Source organism: Lonchura striata, chromosome 20 (assembly GCF_050655825.1).
Source record: "Lonchura striata isolate lonStrDom1 chromosome 20, ASM5065582v1, whole genome shotgun sequence".
NCBI classification, from domain to species: Eukaryota; Metazoa; Chordata; class Aves; order Passeriformes; family Estrildidae; genus Lonchura; species Lonchura striata.
This window is the reverse complement of record NC_140722.1, coordinates 3,354,815-3,377,237: the sequence shown is the minus strand read 5'-3', so window position 1 is coordinate 3,377,237 and position 22,423 is coordinate 3,354,815. Positions and strand designations below refer to the sequence as shown.

The following is a 22,423-nucleotide window of genomic DNA, read 5'->3' as shown; positions in this document are numbered from 1 at the left end:
GAGCCAGTCAGGACTGCTGGGGGCTCAGATACTGACACTTCCAGATTGGTTTTTGTGCTGAACAGCCGGAAAAATCATGACATTTCAGAATTTGCCAGTTAATGGATTTTTTTTTTTTTAAAGTCAGTAACAGTGAAATTCATTATTTCAATTTCTGCTGATTTCCAACTCCACGGTTGAGCGCACAAAGCGAAGCCTGAGTTTGGAACGAAAATGTCACACACTTGCTCCCTCCTCTTTTCCAAAATGAACTTCCATCCAAATTAGCACAGGACATTGCCCAGCTGGAATGTCCCCTTGCTCCAGCTGAAGCCACCTTGTGCCACATGGCCCGGCAGCCTGGGGCAGTGAGCTCCAGCCCAGAGAACCCAGGGCAGGAGAAGGCTGGGAGAGAAGGCTGGGAGAAAAGGCTGGGAGAGAAGGCTGGGAGAAAAGGCTGGGAGAAAAGGCTGGGAGAGAAGGCTGCCTTCAAGGCTCAGCTATTACAACTATTGTTAATTCCTTAGTGGTCCTGGATTATTTTTTACCCTAAAAGCTATTAAAAAAGAAGTGATAACCAAACTGCATTGTGCATATTCCCTCATCACCTGAAGCCAGTTTGGCAGTGCCAGGTGATGCTGCAGGGCAGGACGGGCACTCCCACGTGTCCATCCACACTCAAACCCAAACACAGCTGGGCACTGCAACAGGTCTTATTTGGGGATCCCTGGGCAGGGATGGAAGGAGTCCTGGCACTGCTGGGTCCCTCCAGCTCACCTTCAGGCTGATGGCATCTCTGCTGAGAGGGCCAGGGCACGGCAGGAGCGGCCAGCCGGCAGCAGGCAGAGCTTTCTAGGAAAGCCATCTCCGTGGGAAGGAGGCCAGGCCTGGAGCTGCGGCCACGGCACGTGCCAAGCGCCGGGCAGAGCATCCACGAGCTGCCATGCCCCTCTGCAGGGCATCTCCGCAGCCTGGAAACACTCCCACTGCTCCTTCTGGCTGCACAGAGAGACTGTGGGCACTGCGGGCGCTCCGGAGCCCCCAGCCAGGGCAGGAGCTGCCCTGTGCCCTCCTGGGTGCAGGGGCACAGGGTGGGCAGAGGCACTGGAAGTGCAAGGGAATGGCCTGGAGGGTCGTATCCAACTCATCACTCTCAGCAAAACCCCTCCCTGAGCTCCATCATTTTCAGCCCTCGCCAACTGTAACAGAATTGCTGCTCTCTGGTTTGGTTTGGATAAGAAATTAAATCTCTCATATATATATATATATATATATATATATATATATTCTACATAAATTATATAATCATATTTAAATGTTTCATATTCTTATATATAAAGATTTCTCTCATACTATTCTTCTGTAGTATAAAAATATTCTTTGGAAACCCCAGGGTGCATAAATCCTCACACAAAACCCTTGGTGAAGCTGGGCACAAGCAGGGCAAAGTGACTGAAGTCCATGGTCAAAATCAGCAGGCAGGAAACTTTCTTCTAATCTATCACTCCTAACCAAGCTCTGTGTTAATTCCCTGAAGAAAGAGGGAGTTGTGCTCCCTGCCAGTTCTGAAAACATCCCTGTTTATATGGGGCATGGCTCTTCCTCAAAACTCCAGTATTTCTTGTTTCCAGTTCAGAGAGGATTGTTTGTATCTGCCTAATTGAAGCCTTGATTTTAAGACTTCCATATAAAAGGTAACTTACCCATTCATTTTAATAGCAGAGATTACAGGTGTGTCTTACATATATCAGCCACTACTTAGGGAAAATTGACATCCCATTACCACGCACCAAACATCCTAACTGAGTTTTAATTTATTTGTAAAGGGGTGCTGAGGTGTGGTGCAGACACAAGAGAGTTTTGGACACCCCCTTTGGAGCTGGACTTGAGAAGCAGAAGGATTGATGGCATTCCCCACACCCACCCATGGTGTCCTGTCCCCATGTCCCCAGAGACCTGCCATCGACCCCATCACATCCTCCCAGTTTTAGCCTGAAGTTGTCACTCTGTAGAAAAACTCCCCCTTGTCGGAATCCGTGGTATTGATGATTCTGAGATTGTAGAAAGTCTCTGTCTGTCAGCCCCGCTGCCAAAGCAGAAGCCATAATTGGTCTGTGCTGGTTTCCAGGTGGTTTATTCTGTTTATCTCTCACATGTTCTGCTGCCCTGCCCAGCTCTGTCCTGCAGGGCAGCGTGTGGGGCTCTGCCCTCAGTGGGATGTGACAAACATTAAATACCAGAAACTCCCTGGGCTGGATTTACAAGAACGTGCCAATATCTGTCACCTACGTTGGACAGTGTGTCCCCAGCCTGAACCAACAGAAAAATGCCAACACCACAGTGAGACATGGAGGGCATGAAGAAGGAGAAAAAGGACAAGGCACACCCAATTTCCTCCATCTTGTGCCCTTTGGACCCCTAATCTAGAGTCCTAAAATTTTACTTTTGCACCCGTGCCACACTTAATTATCACTTCTATCAAACACTCAGAGCTTGTAATTAATCCTGTAAGGTTGAAAACTCTTTTCCATGGACAGAGATCACAGCCAGTGTCTCTGGGGGCTCTGTCCAGGGGGTTCCTGACCCCTGCCAGGGTCCCAGGGCAGCCAGGGCAGCCAGAGGGATGCCCTGGATTCCCGCAGCCAGAGGGATGCCCTGGATTCCCGCAGCCAGAGGGATGCCCTGGATTCCCACAGCCAGAGGGATGCCCTGGATTCCCGCAGCCCCTCTTTCTCCAGCGGGACTTGGGCTGAGCTCAGCAAAGGAGGGCACTGCAGGAAGGAGCGCCCGGCCCTTCTGCCGGGCGCCGCTGTCACAGGGCGCGGGGCAGGGGCAGCGCCAGCCCCGCTCCCGGCGCTGAGCCGAGCTCCGGGCAGATGCATTTCTCACCGCTCGCTAGCACCTTTAAATCACCGCGACTGCAAGCCCTGACAAGCGCTGTCAGCAGTTTCAGTGCAAAGAGGATTCGATTTCAAAAGAGAGAGGTATTCACCACGAAGCCGTACACAAACACGCTCGTTTTTCCGGCACGGCCACTCTGGAAAGGCTGAGCACCCCAGGCTGGCTGCAGCCCCCCGGCACCCCGGCACCCTAAACTTCATGGGGTTTAGTGAGCTCAGCTTGCCTTGCCGTCACTTTTGGGGTGTCATCTGTTTGATCAGTCCCGTGGTGGGGCCCCATGGCAGCCAGGCTGGCGTCGTTGCTGGTTTTTGTTTTCCAGGGTGACAGAGCCTCCCCACATCCTCCCACCCACGCTGTCAGCGGGTTTGCTTTGCCCTGCCTGCAGGTAAGGGCCCCGAAAGGTGCTGTCACTTTGTCATCCCACGGCGGGTGGCAGCCCCTCATCCCCTCACTCAGGCTGCAGTGTTTGTGGGATCTGCGTGCTCCTGGAGGATGGATTTGGGATCCCCAGCTCTGCTCCGAGCCCTGGTGCACTCCCAGCCCATCAGCATCCCATATCTCCTTTCTCCTTTCCATGGGAGGTTGAAAAATCACCAAGAATCTGCTGGAGGGAGTTGAAAATCCAACGTAGGAGCCAGCTGAGCACCAGGACAGGCACGTGGTGGATGTGGGCATGGACCCAAAATCCTCTGGGAAAAGTGCACCCAGAGGCAAGATTGTGAGGAGATCAGCACCCTAGCCAAGAGGGAAGAGTCATCCTGAGCTGGCAGGAAGAGGATGGAAGCACCATGGGATGAAGGTGCATTAGGAGCAGAAGGCTGAAATAAAATACAGCAAGGAGTGATGGTAGAAGTTATGAGCTGCAAAACACACCAAAAATTTCTTCTGCTTCAGACCTCTACAAAAAATATCCTATTAAACCCAAAATCAGGCTCCTACCCCAGCCATTCCTCATTCGCTGTTTACTGCCAAACACCTCCACGGTGGCAGCTGACTTTTGCTTTGTTGTCTGTGGCCGCTCATAGCCCATTGCTGGAAAATGATACAAAATGTTTTAAAATAACATAGCAAACCCCAAAAAGTGCTGTGTGCTCACAGGAGGATGGGCATGGCCACAACAGAGGAGCAGCAGAAGCCGGGGTATGTGAGCAACATCCCCAAGGCTGTGCTCTGACAGGGGCTGTGGGGGTGATTTGCAGAAGCATCACTCCTTAGGGAAATGATGGGATTCACCCACAGGTGCAGGGCTGGCTGGACGTGGAGCACAGCAGCCAGGCTGGCGGCGATGCTGCCACCCAAGGAGCCACCACGGGACTGCCCTTCTGCCTCCCCAGGGCCCCTGTGGGCAAGGGAGCACTCTGAGCATCCCCAAATCCTTCATCCCCAGCCCATCTGCCGCCCCAAGCCCGCTCCCCGCCTGCGACATCGGGGTGGCTCCCACTCCTCATTAGAGGTCGCAGCCCCTGAGCAAAGATTAATCTGGCACTTGTGCGAATTTATCTGCTTGAAAAGAGAGGGACTGGCTCTGACCTCACAGTCTGGAGACTGGTGGGGAGTTTTCTGTCCCCTGAGCTGTCAAGCCAATTCCCTGCAGTACCAAGCTGTTGTTCTTGGCATCTGCTAGGCAGAAAGGCTGTGAAACACCCCAAATATCTGTTTGTTTTAAAAGGTAAATATTAATTTCAGGATGCTGTTTACATAAGCAGACTCTTGCAGCTTGAACTCACTGCCTTTTGCTGGTGTCACATGGCATTAGTGTGTATTTAACATTTATTTAACTCTCCTTGGCCCTGCTTGTGCCAGATGGCAGGCAGCCTGCACGGCCAGGCAGGGCTCAGCTCGGGGCTGCTCCGAGTGTGACAAGGGGCTGGGTTGAGGCTGCAAAGTTAAAAGTTGGAGCAGTTTTGTGGCTGCAGGTTCCTGAATGACACGAAAACACACTGTGGGTTTGTGTCCCCAAGGCTGGGTGATGTCCCTGCCCCCGGACACCAAAAGCAAGGCAACCAGGGAATAATCCTCTGACAAGTCCAAACCAGTGCGAGGGCTGGCCTTTCCTCAGCTCTTGCCAGGCACTGCAGTCTGATCACCTTGGCCTAATCCTGCCTGGCACTGAGCTCCCTCACTGTTCCCTTTGGAGCAGATCTGTGGATCCCAGCAGCCATCCCAGTTTGCACATGCTGGGTGGGACACCCAGGGCTGAAACCCTGAGATGTACAAGCTGGGGGGTGCCTGGCCAGCTGGTGACGTGGATGAGCTCATGACATGGCACAGGAGCTGTGACATGGCACAGGAGCTGCTTGCTGGCTCCCATGGCCCTAAACAGTGAGTTTGCTTCTCTCAGTGAGATGCTGAGAGATCTCATAGAGTCATGCACAACCCTGATGCACAGCTGCGACTGCTGAGTGCTCACACATCCCTTTTCTGCCTCTTCAGTCACTCACTCTCCCAGCACAGGGCATTTTTTGGGTAATGCAGCACTGACAGTGTCACTGCTTTCTCAAACAATGAAGAAATACAGCCAGATGGCCTCTGGAAAACAAATAAGATATTCAAAACAGTATCAGCCTCTTTATGGCTGCAGCAGGCATCCATCAGCTTGAATATACAAATGAGGAAGATCTGAGATGGTTTCAGGGACAGGATTACAGCTTCTAAGCTGGGCTGGACACCCTCATGCTCAAACATTGGTGTTTGAAGAAAGGGACCAGCATGATAAATAATGTCCCAAGATTTTATCACGGAATTATTGCCTCAACACGGTTTGGGCTCGACAGCCGCTGTGTGCTCTGCCTCCCACCTGCTGAACAGGTCTCGTCCCACCCATCCCCTCCTCCAGAAGTTTTTGCTCAATGAGATCCCACTCCCTCCCCCTGGACACACTGCCTCTCCTGGCAATGCTGACCACTCACACTGTGCCAGGAGAAACACTGACCAGCCACCAGGGCTGACCTTGGGAAACTCCAGACCTCCCTTCTGGCACCATCTGCCTCACTCTCCTTGCACTCAGTTCTCACCCTTGTTAATGATGCCTGCACTGAACTTTCTCTTTTCCTTGTTTGGAAAAGCAGCAAAGGAAGCAGGCAGGGTACTCTGGCCTGCCCTGTGAGAGAAATCCTTCATCTCATTTCTCACTCATTTCTATGACAGTAATGACTTTTTTCAGCATCTTTAGAGCTACAAATACCTGTGTGATGAGAGATTTCCAAACAACGCTCCCTTTTCCTTTTGTGTTTGCTGTTCTTTGATCAAAGCCATTAGTGCTTGCCACCAGACCTGCCCTCACTTGTAGAGGAAATGGAAGGACGGAGCTGGTGTGGGAACTGGGAGGGAGCAGCAAAGGGGTGAGGAAGAGGCAGGACAAGGCTGTGGGGAGCAAGGCTGGCATACATCTTTGCCTGACAGAGCTTGCTCTACCCAGGGCCACGGGCATCAGCTGAGACCTTCGCTCCCTCCAGCTCAGCAGCCTGCAGCCACCTGGGTCGTGTTGCTTTTGTCAGGGGGGACTCCAGGCTGTGAGCTCTCATAGAATGAGAGAATCAGAGAAAGTTTGGGTTGGAGGCACCTTAAAGATCATCTCATTCTCATCATGGGCAGGGACACCTTCCACTATCCCAGGCTGCTCCAAGCCCTGTACAGCCTGGCCCTGGACACTTCCAGGGATCCAGGGGCAGCCACAGATGCTCTGGGCACCTGTGCCAGGGCCTGCCCACCCTCACAGGGAAGAATCTTTTCTCAATATACCAATCTAAACCTATTGTCTTTTGGTTTGAAGCCATTCCCCATTGTCCTGCCCCTCCTAGCCCGTGTAAACAGTCTCTCTTCATCTTTCTTGCAGGCTCCCTTCAAGTACTGAAAGGACACAATTAGCTCACTCTCAAGCCTCTCTTTTCCAGGATGAACAACCCCAGGTCTCTCAGCCTTTCCTCACAGCAGAGCTGCTCCATCCCTCTGATCACCTTGCTCTGGACCTGATCAGTCCTCTGGACTCACTCCAACAGCTCCATGGCCCTCCTGCCCATCCTGTTCCCTTTGGTAGAACTTCTGCATGAGCTGAAGGAGCCCCATTCTCTCAGGATGGGATCAAACCTGGGATGGTGCTTCACATCAATGCTCAGACAAGGGTAAGGAGGTGGCAGGACAGCAAACAGAAATGGAAAAAGCCCATCCTCAGAGCACAGCTCACTCAGCATGGCACGAGCTGAGCTATGGAATGGCAGCAAGTAGCCAGAGCAGAGGCCAAGCACCTGCTCATACAGCAAGCACCATTCCCTGTGCACCTGATAGAGAATTCACCACGGAAAAAGTGTCTGTGACCTGAATGCCTGAGATCCAATTCAATGTTCTAAACAGCCCTCTTGACTTTTGGAGGGCACATATGAATATTTTGGTGGTTTACTGGCCACAGATACATACCCTGTATAATGTCTGTGTATTTATAGTCCTAAAAATGCTGTTTGCAAATCTGTGGCTGCTCACTGGGGTGTGATAGATGTATATAAATACTGAGACATATATATCTGTTATATATCTACCTCTCTAGCATGTGTGTCTCCACACACTGCACTGGGCTAAGTCTTTTTCTTGTCCCAAATACATAATATGTTCAAGTGATAAAAAGAAAAGGGTTCCAAATGAAGTCCACATGCCAGTAGAGTCTCTTCTCTCATCCACCAGCCTATTTCAAGGACATACAGCAGCATCAGCTGAGTGAACAGGTGTTGCTCGGTTGGACGCAGCACAGAAATCCAGACTCATAAAGCCTGGGTGGGTTTTTTTTCTCTTGGAGCAAATAAACCCTTCTCTGTCAATGTACCAGCAGAGGAAAAATTGCATCTGACACCTTCATTTGATGGCTGTTGTTCCACAGAGCACGAGACAAGCTCAGCTCTCTGTGTGGCTTAAAATCTGGGGAGGTGGAGGTGGGGAAGGAGAGCTCCCTTGTATCTCCACATGACGTGCTCCCCTGCCTCATAGGACATCAGGGTCTGGAGCTCATCCTCCCTGCAAGACCATGCCCACATCTCACCCACAACCTGGCACCACTTGTCTGAGAGCACAGAGATCCCATTCCCTGCTCACACCATTTCCTCTCCCTAGAAGACACTTGCTGGAGGAGCAGCAGGATTACCACATTTCAGCCACAGTCCTGCTTCTGTGGGGAAGTCACATAAACCTATGGAAATGTCCCCCAAACTGCTGTCCTGAGCAGCTACACCCTTCATCAGCATTGAGGCCTGCCAGGCCAAGCTTTGTGTGTAGCTTTTCCTGGTATTCCAGGGGTATTATTTAGACAATCCTCTCCAAAGAAGCTGTTCCATCTTTAGAAACCAAGCAGCAATGCAGACCCTGTCATGGAGCTGCCCTGTGTCTTCCATGGCTTCACCAAAGCTGTGGAAGAGAAACTCAGATGGAAATACATTTGCTGCTCCTTCAAAGCTTTCCCCTGCACATCCCAGTGCTCTGCTTTGCTCCCCCACTTCTCATCATCCTCTCCTCAAACTGAGCAGTGACACTGCACACCAGGGCTCGTCTCAGGGTTGTGGTGCTATGGAGGGATGGGACACGGAGCAGGGCAGCAACAGCCCCACACTGTCACCACTGCATTTCCATCTCCTGTGCCCTCTGCACAAAGAGGGCTCCGGGCTGGGTGAGTCTCAGGGAGATGCCAGGCTGGGACTGGCACTTTCAGGTGTTTTGGGAAGCTGCTCCCCTCGTGGTGGGCTCTGAAGGAGCCCAGCCTGCCACTCTCCAAGGAGCTTCACAGGCTTTAAGGACCAGCTAAATAAAAACAAAGCCCTTATCAGCGCCCCACACAATGGCCCTTTCTGCTTGACCGGTGTCAAGCTGGCTCCAGCGAGGCTGTAGATGACACAGAAATGAAGTGGTGGCAAACACAGGCCAGAGCCAAGCTGCAGCCAGCATGGCAGGAGATAAGAGCGGCGCGGGGGATGTGGGCTCTGGCACAGAGGGGCCAGGAGCAGGCAAAGCCACAAAGTTAAAACCAAGACAATGGGACTGGATGGATGGTCCTGTCCTTTCAGTGCAAATTTGGATCTGCTCCATCCTGGGACATCTGGGCCCAAGAGATGCCTGTTCCTGGCCAGCAAACCACCAGAGCCTGTGGCTCACTGAGCATCAGGAGTGAAACACTGCTGAGCTGCAGGGCTGGGCTGGCCAGGGGCTGCTGCCAGCAACCACCAGGCAGAGCTGGGGCAGGTCAAACCCAGTTTTCTGGGAGCATGGTGCTACTGGAAACAGCAGTCCTGACCTGTGTGCCCTTTCTTCCCGAGGAGGGCTCACAGATCTCAATGCCTTCATTATGCAGGCAGTGACTTGAGGGCATGGAGAGTGCCTTAGGGCAGCCAGGCTGGATCTTCTGCCACATCCCAAGAGCTCTCTTTCACTGGAGTGAGCTCTTCCTAGGCTGAAGCAGGGCAGCCATAGCCACACTGGTACCAGCATGACTTGGTAACTGGTGAGGACATCTCCCTAGGGCAAGAGACTGGGTCCTGGCCTTGCTTCCAGGACCACATACATATTTTATTGCTGGGAAGGGAAACCCCAGCTATAACCCAATTTGCAGGCACATATCTTCCTCCTACAGCTACTCCCAAGTCTTTTGGGGCATTCCTGACCTAGCTGGCATATTTTCAGTTTCCCAGAGAACACGTAAAATGGCAAATCCCTCCAGGATGGGAGCAAATCTGTGCTTTGTTTTCAGATGCCAATTGGATTTCAGCATAAAGGAAAGGCTCTTCCCCAGAGGTGCTGGCACTGCCAAGGCTCCCCAGGGGATGGGCACAGCCCTGAGGCTGCCAGAGCTCCAGGAGCGTTGGGACAGCGCTGCCAGGGGTGCCCAGGTGGGGCTGTTGGGGGGTCTGTGCAGGGATGGGGCTGGGCTGGGGGGTCCTGTGGGTCCCTTCCACCTCAGGCTGCAGCCTTGACAAACCCTGAATAGGAGTCTCTGAATAGTGAAACTCTCGTGATCCCAAACTCTGGCATTTCCAGGTTTTGAGGTATCCATGCAGTGAAAGCTTTGGCTTGTAGGAGTGGAAACACATCTCAGCTTTGCCAAGGATATCTGACTGCAGCACGATTCCCTGGGACACTTTGTGGATGTGGTTTAGAGCTGGGCTTGGAATATGGGAAGTGCCAGGAGGGAGCAAAGGCACTTTGGTAACAACACCTTGTGGCAGCAGTTCTCTTCACAGAGAGCAGGCACAGACTTTTCCAGGCATTGTCCTGGGGAAGGCTGTGAGAAAGTCAGAGAAAAGAATGAGAAACAATTCTTATCTCCACTTGCTGCACCTGCTGTTGTGTGAATGTGGAATGTGGCATGGAGATTTGTTTACCAAAGGGTGATTTCTCAATTGGACACTGGATGGTGTTTGGATCAAACTGTATCGGACTGTCTGTAAGGCCAGGGGGTTCTTAATAAGTACAGTGTAATAAAGAGATTGATCAGCTTTCTGCAATCATGGAGTCAATGCTAATTATTTCCCAGCCAGGGATGTTGTGCTACGGCACTGGGGCTGGGCTGGGGACAAACCTACCCATCCTCAGGTATTGTAACACTTTGGGGGGTACAGGTATTGTAAAACCTTTGGGGGTTGTGTGCAGGTATTTTAACATCTTTCAGGGTGGACAGGAATTTTAACATCTTTTGAGGGTGTACAGGTATTGTAGCACCTTTGGGGATGTGTATACAGGAATTTGGGGGGGGTACATGAATTTCAACATCTTTTAAGGGTGTATAGATATTGTAAAACCTTTGGGGTTGTGTATGCAGGTATTTTAACATCTTTCAGGGGTGTAGAGGTATTGTAGCAGCTTTGGAGACGTGTATACAGGAATTTTAACACCTTTTGGGGTTGTACAGGACTTTTAACATCTTTTGGGGGTGAGAAAATATTGTAGCACCTTTGGGGATGTGTATTCAGGAATTTTAACATCTTCTGGGGGTGTACAGGAATTATAACATCTTTTGGAGGCGTGCCAGTATTGTAGCACATTTGGAGATATGTGTACAGGTATTGTAGCACATTTGGAGATGTGTATACAGGAATTTTAACATCTTTTGGAGGTGTACAGGAATTTTAACGTATTTTGGGGGCGTACAGGTATTGTAACACCATTGCGGATGTGTGTATGGGAATTTTAACATCTTTGGGGGTGTGCAGGTATTGTAGCACCTTTAGGGATGTGTGTACAGGTATTGTAGCGCCTTTGGAGACGTGTATACAGGAATTCTAACATCTTTTGGAGGTGCACAGGAATTTTAACATCTTTTGGGGGTGCAAATATTGTAGCACCTTTGGAGACATGTATACAGGAGTTTTAACATATTTTGGGGGTGTACAGGTATTGTAGCACCTTTGGAGATGTGTGTACAGGAATTTTAACCCCTTTGGGATTGTGTACAGGTATTGATACACCTTGAGAGGAGCCGGAGACCTCGGGAGAGGTGGGGCATGCGGCCCATGGGGTCTGTGGAGCTTACACCGCACAGCCCGGCTGTGCCTCACCCCAAATCCACTCAGAGCCCCTGCTAGAACCTGGCTGTGTCTCACCCCAAATCCCTGCTAGAACCCGGCTGTGTCTCACCCCAAATCCCTGCTAGAACCCGGCTGTGTCTCACCCCAAATCCCTGCTAGAACCCGGCTGTGTCTCACCCCAAATCCCTGCTAGAACCCAGCTGTGTCTCACCCCAAATCCCTGCTAGAGCACGGCTGTGTCTCATCCCAAATCCTTGCTAGAACCCGGCTGTGTCTCACCCCAAAGCCCTGCTAGAACCCGCTGTGTCTCACCCTAAAGCCCTGCTAGAGCACGGCTGTGCCTCACCCCAAATCCCTGCTAGAGCACGGCTGTGTCTCACCCCAAATCCCTGCTAGAACCCGCTGTGTCTCACCCTAAAGCCCTGCTAGAGCACGGCTGTGCCTCACCCCAAATCCCTGCTAGAACCCGGCTGTGTCTCACCCCAAATCCCTGCTAGAGCCTGGCTGTGTCTCACCCCCAATCCCTGCTAGAGCACGGCTGTGTGTAACCCCAAATCCCTGCTAGAACCTGGCTGTGTCTCACCCTAAATCCCTGCTAGAACCTGGCTGTGTCTCACCCCAAATCCCTGCTAGAACCTGGCTGTGTCTCACCCTAAAGCCCTGCTAGAGCACGGCTGTGCCTCACCCCAAATCCCCTCAGAGCCCCCTCAGAGCCCGGCCGTGCCTCAGCCCAAACCCCCGCACAGCCCCGCTCCCCGCTGCTCTCCCCGCCCGGCTCCGGGGCGGGCCGGGGGAAGCCGCGCCCCGCTCCCGTCACGGCGGGGGCCGGGCCGGGCCGGGCAGGAGGCGCGGAGCTCCGGGCCATGGTGGGGATCCCGGGGAGCTGCCAGTGTAAGAGCCGGGCTCGGGGCGCGGGCGGGAGCAGCGCCGGGCGGGGAGCGGGGCAGGGCCGCGGAGGGGAGCCGTGCTTTGTGTCGCGCCTGTAATTCCGCCTCTGAGTCCTGTGAGGCTCTGACCCGCAGCGCGGGCCTGGGGACCCCCGGCCGCCAGCCCAGCCCCGCAGGGCCGGGTTCGTGCGGGATTTCCGGGCTTTGGAAGGATGGCCGGCGGTGCCCGAGCTCGGCGCTGCAGCCCAGGCGGGCTCGCACCCTCCCGGCGCTTCCCACATCGCCAGCCCAGCACCCCAGCGCGTCCGTGAAGTGTCTGGGAGGCTTTGTGGAAATACCCGCAGTGAAATACCCACGGCAGAGCTGGGCACGAGTGTTTCCCCGCTGCAAGCGAGCTGGCAGCCGTGTGTGCGAGTTCTGTGCACAGAAATCCTGCTGGGAGCAGCACTCTCCTGCGTGGAGCTGGCAGGGTGGGCGTCTTCAGCTCCATGTGCGTGAATTTCCCCAAAATCCTGGGTTTGTTGCCAGAAGTGTTGTGCCCTGAGGCTGGCGGGACAGCACGTGGTGCCTCTCGCCGTTTTCCAGCCTCCTGAGCGTTCCTGTGGCCTGTGCGCGTTTGCCCACAGTTGGGATGGGAATGGAGCCATCCCGGGATGAGGAGCGAGGTGCCGGGATGTCTGGGTGTAGCGATGTCCATCGCACATGGGCCGGGTCACGGCCTCGAGGTGACTCTGTGGGTAAGTCATTGCTCGGAGAGGGAGAAAAGCAGTTAAAAGCACATCCCATCAGGAAATTCAGGAATTTTGAAATGAAGTGCGATTGCTCATAGGGAAGCAGTGTAAAGATAGGTGCTGATGCTAATGTAGAAACCACTCTGAAAGCTGCATTCCCGATATGGAGAAGGAATTACCAAGTGACAGAAGTTGGTTTTATACTTTATGGTGCTGCTTGGGGCAGAATGGGTGGAGATGCTGGGGTGAGGCTGTTACCCCTTAAGGCAGCTGGAAATAAATGAGTCTGTCAAGGCGTGAGGACTTGAGCCAGCCAGTGTCCCAGGTGCCTGGAGAGCACCGTGGTGGCAGAGCCGTGCCCATGTGGCTTTGGAGAGCCCGGGCACCTGGCTCCTGACCTGCATTTTGTCAGCCCTGCAGAAAAGGCCCCACAGAAGGAGCTTGGCTGACATCATGTGCTTTACCCCTGCTGCCTGAAGTCTGTGCCCAATCTCTTTTCCCCAGGCTCCCTTTGAAGTCACGTTGGAGAAACAGGCACTGCTGAGGGTGATTCATCCCTCCAGTCTTGGACACGTCTCTCTGAATGAGACAAATTCCTCACTGGAAATGCCTGGGCTTTTTCATTGACTGCAGGGAGAGTCCAGGAGAGCTGGTTTAGGCTTTGGCAGTGAGGAGCTGGATGAAACAAATCCCGCCCAGTGTGTCTGCTCGTGGTGCAGCTCAGTGGTGTGTGCAGAGAATGGTCAGATTCCCTGCTTCCCTTACACTGAGCACAGGGAGGAGAGTCAGACCTTCGAAATCCTGTTGAAAATATTTGAAGCTAAGGGAGACAGGGATCTTGTGCCTCCATCATAGCTTCAGGGTGGGTATGTGAAACCAGTTCCTCTCAGCTGTGACACTTTTTGCAACACGGGACAAGTTGTTTGAATATTTTGTTGGATTGTGGCAGGAATGTGTGGATGTGTATGTGGCTGTTCAGTTTTGCAATATTAAACCATGTCTGAAATTAGGAAGAAATTCCTTCCTGTGAGGGTGGGCAAGCCCTGGCACAGGGTGCCCAGAGAAGCTCTGGCTGCCTCTGGATCCCTGGCAGTGTCCAAGGCCAGGCTGGACAGGGCTTGGAGCAGCCTGGGACAGTGGAAGGTGTGTGTGCCTGCCCATGGCAGGGGGTGGAACAAGGTGGTCTTTCAGGTTCCTTGCAGCCCAAACCAGTCTGTTATTCTGTGATTAGGGCTTTTCATCTGGGACCTGCTGGCAGAACTGAGCAAGCAATTGCTGACCCTATGGCAGCAGGGACAGCAAGGCCATAGCCCCTGGCAGGAGAGGGTGAGGGCACCTGGAATGCTTGGAGTGACTCAGTGGGAGATAAAGTGTACTTTCTTATTCAGTTTAATGTGTCTGTGGCCCAGCATCCATTGGGGAATGCAAAGGATAAGCCTGGTGAGCCATGCAGCTGCTTTATAGAGATAAGCACATAGATATGGCTTTGTAGATAGATCAGGTAAGGATGCCCTGTTAGTGCCAGCTATTGGACAGTGTGAACACTTGCACGAGACATCACTCGATTTTTGGGCCCAGTGTCAGCCCAAGAACACGGTTGGGGTTTATCAAAAAAGTGAATAATCAGACTCATTATGTTTATAAATCTAATTATCTGCATAGCCTAATGATTTCTGATTTTTACAGATCCTGGCAATGTCAGGAGGTTGCTTGATTACTTTGGGTATGTGTTACAGGGAAGTGGATCAGTGCTCAGTGTGAAACTAATAGTGGGGAAGGAAAGAAGAAATGTGGGACTGCTTTGAAACTTCGGAATATTCTTTTGGAATATTCCATGTTCGTTTAAGGTACATGCTGGCTCTCATGAATATGCTCTTCTTATGTGGATATTTCCAATGGCCAGAAATTGAAATGGATCATTCAAGGACTTAGTCTTGATTTTCATATGTTGTAAAATGAAAGGCTTTAGGTATTCCTCTTGCTTTGTGCCAGTGTTCAGGACAGTGAAATAAATTGACATTTTAAAGCAGTCAGAGAAAAGAAAAGGGGTTTTTTGATTTGCTGGTGCTCTGAGGATTGAAAGGAGTTTGTACTTGGGGGAGAGCCTGTGGAGTTGACTCTGTTGGAAGCAGGACTGGAGTGGAATAGGCAGAGTGCTTTCCATCATCCTGAGCTGCCAAGGAGTCACAGGCACCTTGAAGGCTGCCATGAGCCACTGGAGAGGGGGAGAACTGCTCAGGTTTCCTTCTTGCTGGCAAGAATCAGAGGTGAACTCTTCCCCTTCAGAAGAAGGAGGTGGCTGTAAGACTCAGAAAGGTGAGAAGTGAATCCACCTCTCTGATGTAAAAAGTCCCATGGAACTTCTGGAAGGGTTTCCATCCATATTGGTGATTTACCTGGAACTCTTGCAGAAAACCACCTTCCTGAGAGCATTTGTCCAGCCAGTGTCTGCGGCTTAAAACTTCTCCATGTCCCTGTCACCTTCCCATCTCTTTGTGCCACATCCTGAGTATGTGCACACCCTTATTTGATTCAGCTACAGACATATCCTGGACCTCATTTTGGCTGTATTTGTGCACTCCAAGTTAATCAACCCTGACCTTGGAAGTCAATTAAAATGTCCTTTACTCCCTTTCATGAGAGAGCAGTACTAACTGCTACAGGTAACAACTTTTCTGGCACTCAGACTTCGAGGTCAAATTCTGCACATGTTTTCTTCAATGACGTGCTTTGCACACTTGGGATGATTTAAAGGATCAGACTGTTCAGGCAGGGATTTTCTCCAGTGTAGATTTATGTTGGTATTTAAGGTAGTCATTGCCAATAGCCCTCAGCCTTGGGTTGCAAGGCTGTTTTCACAAGATATGTGGCATGCTCTTGTCTTGGCTTTGGGGCCATAGCTGACACTTCAAAGCTTGCTAAAAAATATTTGAAAAATATTACAGAATTCTCTCATCACAGGTACGGTTTTGAATGGAAAATGCAGGATTAGCCTTTTTTTGCCTGTGGATATAAAATAATCAAATACTTAGTGAATGCTTCCAGACTTAATTGCCGTAAGATTGGACTCGATAGACACACCAGTTTGTTTGCATCAACACCAGCTTCTCCCTGCTTATCTGTACTTTTTAATCGTTATGATCTCTTGGGAGTTGGCTTTCACTTCCTAGCAGTGCACCTGGTTGCTGCAGCAGGAAGTTTCTCCAAATCTGTCACCTGACACGCTCCCACCTGGCCTTTGTGTGTGTTTGATCCCGCCTTTTCTGCCAGGAGGCAACAGGAGGAGGAGGAAAAGAGGGATAAAGCCGTAAAGGAGGTAAAGTAAGGAGGCTGTATGTGTTTGGGGTGTGTGGGAGTGGGCTGGGGAGGGGTGGTTGGGTCGAGAGTGGTGAGCACACAAATGGGCCTGACAGCTCATTACATCCCTGCTATCTTTTGTTTGTCGGCAAAAAACAAATATTTGCTTTCTACTTTAAAGCTGTGCATCCTGCCTGCGGAGCCTCTCCGGATCTGGCTGCAGGTGTTGGATCAAACAGAGGTGGAACAGTGGCTGTAGTGTGGGGTACAGCTGTAGGGTCACACATAGTCCTGGGCAGGCAGAACTCCTGGTTGCCTGCTTGGAGCACAGGCAGCTTCCTTTTCTTAGGTGGCTGTTGTGGTCTGCAGTATTTTTTGGCTGTATTCCCGAGAGCAAGCACTTCCCTGGGTCTTGGCTAAGCAGAAACTTAATTTAACACTTTTTCAAAGTATGGGGACAACTCAGCCTGCCTCAATTCCAGGTGCAGATGAGATTAATTTGCTTATCTTAGTTGAGGGCAGGTAGTTGTGCAGGGGAGGTACCAGAGTCGGGATGTTAAAACACAAAGAAGTCAAATGTTCCTCTGTTCCTCCCCCGTTGTGCGAGCTCGTTTGCATTAAAACACCCGTCTGGCAGATCTGCTGCAGGAGCCTTCCCTGCATCTCCTCCTCCTCCTTCATGACTAGTTTTGTTGGGGGCCAAGAAGCCACCGATGAATTGTGACTGGAAAGTGCTGAACTTTGAGGGGAGATGAAAAAAAAACCTCAAAACATTTGCAGCCCTGGCAGCGGGTCCACGGATCGCTGATGGGGTTTATCTTCTGACATCATGAGGATCTCTGACATTTCTAGCTTAGAAACAATAACTTGCCTTATCCGTCGTCATGTTTTTCTAATTAAAGACAAAGCTTGGTAAATATTTTTTAAATGATTGAATTTCCCAAGTATGGAAAACACATGTCGGGAGTCAGGCTGGCTGCGTCCGATGCGCCTTTTCCCACCATGTCCCTCGGAGCACGCGAGTGCAAATACAGATTTAGAGCTGTGGGTGACAGGTTTATCTGGGATGATTGGCAAGGATTTATAAACCAGGAGGGGATTTACTTTGCTCTCCCTCCCTCCTCTTCCCCTTTCTTCCCCCGCCTGTTCGACCCCCGTCTCAGAAATAGGAAATTGGGATCACATTAAACCCTAATTGGTTTGGCTCCAGCGCTAGTTCGGTGGCTGCCAAATAGTTAATTTATTGCGTGAGAGTTTGGCCATGTGTTGAGAGGCAAATTTGCTTGAAGCAAGGCATCTCTGTAAACTATACATCCATTCCTGTGCCAGGTCCTGTTTACAGCATCTCCAGAGTGGGGTGCAGGGGTTGCTTTCCGTGCCCATCCCGGCAGGACAGCGCAGGGGGACCCCGCCTCCCTCGCTCCCCTGCCAAAACGCTTTCAGGAATTGTTGCCTAAAAGAGCTTAAAGTGGTTTTAGCCGGACTTGGCGCTTGACGTTTGGAAACTGCCAGCTAGATAAGACGTGGGAGGCTCTCGGGAGAATAAATGCATCTGTTTGGGAGATAGCAGCAGGCCTGGGCTGTCACCACAGAGCGGGGCCAGGTGGGGAGTCCCCGGGGGTGGCAGGGTGGCTTTTCCTGCATTGTGTCAGCAGGGGCAAGGGGGAAGCTGGCATATCTGGCTTTCCCACACAAGTCCTCCTTGTTCCTGCCCTTCTCCATGGTGCCTCTTGGACATCCCGGATTTGTTGTCATTTGCTTACGGACCCATGGCATCTAGTGGTCTTTGGCTCCTGTGAAGTTTTCTGGAAGATAGGCTCCAGCAGAAGAGTTTGCAGAGGTTTGTAGGACAAACAGCCTTTGCTGAGGCCATCACTGCCTTCCCCAGCACTATTTGGATTTGAGAGGATACTGCAGCCAGAGTTAAAGACTCACTGCTAGCACATCTCCAGTGTGGAGCATGATTTGAAAGAGGCTGTGTGAGAAATAAATCCATGGCTGTGGCATTTTATTTCGTTCCTCGCTGAGTTAAATAACAAACTTTGTGTAAGTGAGCTGCTTCCAGCTCCGAGGCAACAGAATTATCACCGCCGTGCTCAGCGGAGCCCTTTCTGTGTCAGCTGCTATTTCCATTGTGAACTTGATACCTGAAGGCTCAATATTGTGACCCTTTAATTTTCAGCTGCTGAAACGTCCCCTGCGAGCTGGCTAAAGGGGAAGAGCTCAGAGGGGAACTTGCAATGGTTATGCAGTAGGAGCAATGTGTTTCTTTGGGTATTTCTTAAGTGCTCAGTGTTTAGGAGAAATTGATAGGTAGTAGCAAAAGACATTTAGCAATACTTTTTCTTATGTAGCTCTTGCTTCCTGGGATGTAATAAAATCCATTAAGTTCTATTTATGATCAAAGGCCCAGTATAGTAATAGTTTTATTTGGATAATTATGGCTGTTCTACCAATAATGAAAATGCTTCACACTTCCAAATACTGCAGTGTTTAGAGGGGGGCAGGGTTGGCACAACCAAATGTTTGCAAGTTTTGCTGAGGAGTCAGAGAGATACCAGTTCAAAAAAACTTGGCTCAAACTGAGTCCCTGTAGGAAGGCATGTCCTGCCCACAGGTGCCACGTTGGGCCACGCTGCCCTGGGTTTTCCAGCCATCCATGGAAGTGCAGCAGGGTTAGGCAGACCAGAAGGGGTCAAATTTGGCAGGTATCAGAAGCAAATGTGGTGGCTTGTTTTGGAGAGAACCTTTTCATCCCCAGGTCTGAAGGCAGGTTCAACATTCAGCTGGGAGCAGCCACTCCCCACTTGTGCATCTCCTGCCTCGTTTGAAATGCAGCCACTTCTGGGGATGAGCTGCTGTAATTACTTTAAAGCACATCATACTTCCACCACTTTTGGCAGGAAGGAAGGAGGAATACTGTACTCCTTCGCCAGACAAAATAGAAATCAACAATTGGGATTTTTCTCAAAGAGCAGATCTATCTTCTCTGCCATTAAATCCAAGTTGGATGGGAGCCTTGTACCCATTTTGCTTTCCCGGTGCAAGTGTGTCGTTCTGCAACTCACAGCCTGCGTTCATGGGGAGATTTAAAGCAGCAAATTCTAGCCAGGAATTCTTTCTAGCACTTTGCTTTCCTTCTGCTGTTTGCCTCCCTCTTCACACTACAGATGCTGATGGATCACCTTCCGTGGTGAGTAACGGGACACGCTGTACTTTACGTGGTGCTGGGAAGCCGTGGTGTCCTCAGGAATGTTCTTCCAGAGAGGCACTGCCTGTGTGACACAGCTCCTGACCCGTGCTGCTTCAGGAGTGGCAGTGCCTTGTTCTTGTGGCTCCCAGATCAGCCACTGCAAATCAGCTCACTGGAATTGTGGGTGGGTTACCTGCATCCATTTTCTGGTGTTTATTCACCCTTCTGCTGCAGAGCACCTGACTTTAGATTACTGCCCTTGGCCCACCTGAGTTTCCACATTCCAGAGTACACTGGTGGTGTCCTTTTAACCCCCCAGGGGATGAATTTTTTTCTTTGAGAGCTTGGTTTTCCCTCTTTATCTAGGCATGCTGAGCACCTAGAAGTTAATTTGTTGGAATCTTCTGAGGGAGAGTCTTGGTTTTGCACTGCAGTACTCCAGAAACATTCCCAGGTGCTTGTCTGACTGTTTTCTTCTTGAATATATTTGTCTTGTTGAAGAACACTTTTTTTTTCCTGTGTGGCATTGATTTTAGCAAGAGGGAGAATAAAACCTCTTTGTGCTTGTGAATAGGTAAATAACTATCAGAGCACACAAACTGTTGAGCAGGTGATTTTTAGATATTTCTCTGTCCTCTACCAGTTTTATTTAAGTTTTCAGTCATCACAGTTACTGTGTTCATCAGGTTTTATTTCCCATTTAATAGTTATAGCAGTTTCCCTTGAGCCCTGTACCTTTAATTAAGAAAGCTAAGTTTGAGATAACACTAATGGAATTAAATTAGTTACATTTTTATGGTAAAATATGCTCAGAAAAAAATACTGGTAGGCTCAGTCACTGCTCCTGGACATTGTTTACCACATCTTGATCCTCCATCAGTGCTGGGGACTATCCTGGTGGCATAAGGACAGTAGAGCACCAAAGACCAGGATCTGATCCATGCAGGAATTCTTTCCTTCAGTCTTACAGGTACCAAACAAGATAGTTTGGTTGGCATAGAATCTCCCCTTTTCCCTTATGCATGTATAAGGATTGCCTCGGTTTCCATCAGCACTGCATTTTTACTGTCCTGCTGCTGCTCCTGTTGGTGTGAGGTGGCCCAGGAAGCTCTGGAGAACCTGGCAGCACCACTCAGATCTGGTCCAGCTTCAGGTGGGCTCTGGGCAGGTGTGACCCCGTCCCCATCCAGGTTCTGAGAGCCTCTTCTGGTGAAGGGCAAGCCAGTGGACAGCTCTCCCTGAGTACATGCAGCACACCAGGAATTTAGATCTGTCCAAAAGGCTCTGCTGCTCCAAGCAGCAGCTCCATGAATGGAGATGCACCTCTTCACACCTGTTTTATAACACAGGAGCAAAATATTCAGGGCAGCTAAATAGTTTATGGCCCAACAAACAAATTCTGGCAGTGGGAGCACGAGTTTCCATCTCATTAAATTGTTGGCAAAGCCCTGGTAATTCCAGTCACTGATACAGCACAGGAATTATCCCTCAACACGACTGGTCGTGTCAGGTCAGAGCATCACTGCTTTTTCTCAGCAATTGTGTGTTCGTACTTGAGGGGAAAAGAAAGTGTTGAAATGTCAATTCATTGGGTTCTTCTCTGGAGCTGCAGCAAGGTCTTGTGAGGTCAGAAAAAAGCGTCTGTGGATTTCTACACCTGAAGTTGTAATGAGGAATTGTTCTCAAATAATTTCTTTTCTTTGTCATACAAAACCTGACACAGATTCCCAGTTTGTCAGAGGCTCTGAAGTTTATGTTGGAGCTCAGCAGCTGTGCTGCAGCCCAAGACACAGTTCCTGCCATCTCCCAGCTCTTTGTTGGGCTGCAGGAAATTACTGGACCTTTGGAGCCCCTGACTTGGGGCAGGTCAGCTGTATCATGGCCATTCCCATTTGGGGAAGTGTGCTGTGAGCTGGAGAAAAGGAGTGGGAGATGCCAGTGTCCTCTGTCTCCTGTGGCAGGCACAGGGTGAGGTGTTTTGGTGATGGAGTGGCATACATGTCCAGAGGCATGGGAAATTTGCCTGCAGCACTGTTACAGATTTTATGATGTCTTACAAGCAAGAGGGAGCAGTTTGCTCTCCCTGCCACGTGTTACCTTCCACAGCTTTGAGACAGCCACATGCAAAATTCATTTTAGATGTCGATCATCCAGTCCCAGAGACTAAGGAATGTTGTAGTAGGATTTTTATAAGATTTATAGGTTTTATCAAAGGTCCTATAGTTTTCTCATTAAAGCAGGATTATCCTGCTGGGATTAGGTGTTCTGCATGGGTGAGGAAGACAGGCACTGTGCATTTTTATAGTGAAATGCACTGAGAAGCAGGAGAGTTGGGGGGCCCAGGAGACACAGGGATGCAGGTGTTTGGAAATGGGGCCCAGGAGGGGCTTTTACAAATGTTGGCTTGATTTGACTTGACTCCTGAACACGTGGGAGAATGGCAGCAGGCTGCACCTCCAGCACTCCTTAGCATCCAAATATCTCAGTCCTGAGACTCGTCCTGGCATTTAACAGCCTCCTCAGTGAGAACCTCAGGGAGTGAATTTGCAGCTTTTCCATATGCTGAAACAAACAGGCAGGGAAACCTTTTAATTTGCACAAGGATCTTCTGTAGTCAATACAAGTTGACCCTGCAGGCTTTCTGGAACTGATTCCTGTTAGTTTGGCCTTGCAAGACTTAATTTAACCCTTAAATTATCTCCCTTTCCCCCAGCATTTTATTACATGGACTCCCAGAATGTTAGGTTGGAAGGGACCTTAAAGACACCATCATGTTCCAAACCCCTTCTGTAGGCAAGGACAGCCCAATCCAACCTGGCTTTGAGCATTTCTCATGGATTTTTTTTTTTCCTGTGTGACTACAATGCCAAAGTCAGGTAAAATCACTTGAAAATTACTACTAAGTAACAAACAGCTCCTTTTGCTGGTTCTTTGGTGACT

General features: G+C 50.5%; 1 protein-coding gene across 13 annotated transcripts in view; it reads left to right on the top strand.

The window, feature by feature from the left end:
• Positions 1–10,348: 10,348 nt before the first annotated feature.
• Positions 10,349–22,423, top strand: part of CBFA2T2 (CBFA2/RUNX1 partner transcriptional co-repressor 2) — a 60,409-nt gene continuing 48,334 nt past the window's right edge. For 4 of the 13 annotated variants that reach the window (XM_085557943.1, XM_021546357.3, XM_085557942.1 and 1 more), the window contains exon 1: positions 12,171–12,266. In XM_085557943.1, coding sequence (XP_085414069.1) covers positions 12,239–12,266 — 28 coding nt within the window. In that variant the 5' untranslated portion in view covers positions 12,171–12,238. The other 9 variants (XM_085557940.1, XM_085557937.1, XM_085557949.1 and 6 more) reach the window with 7 other exon arrangements.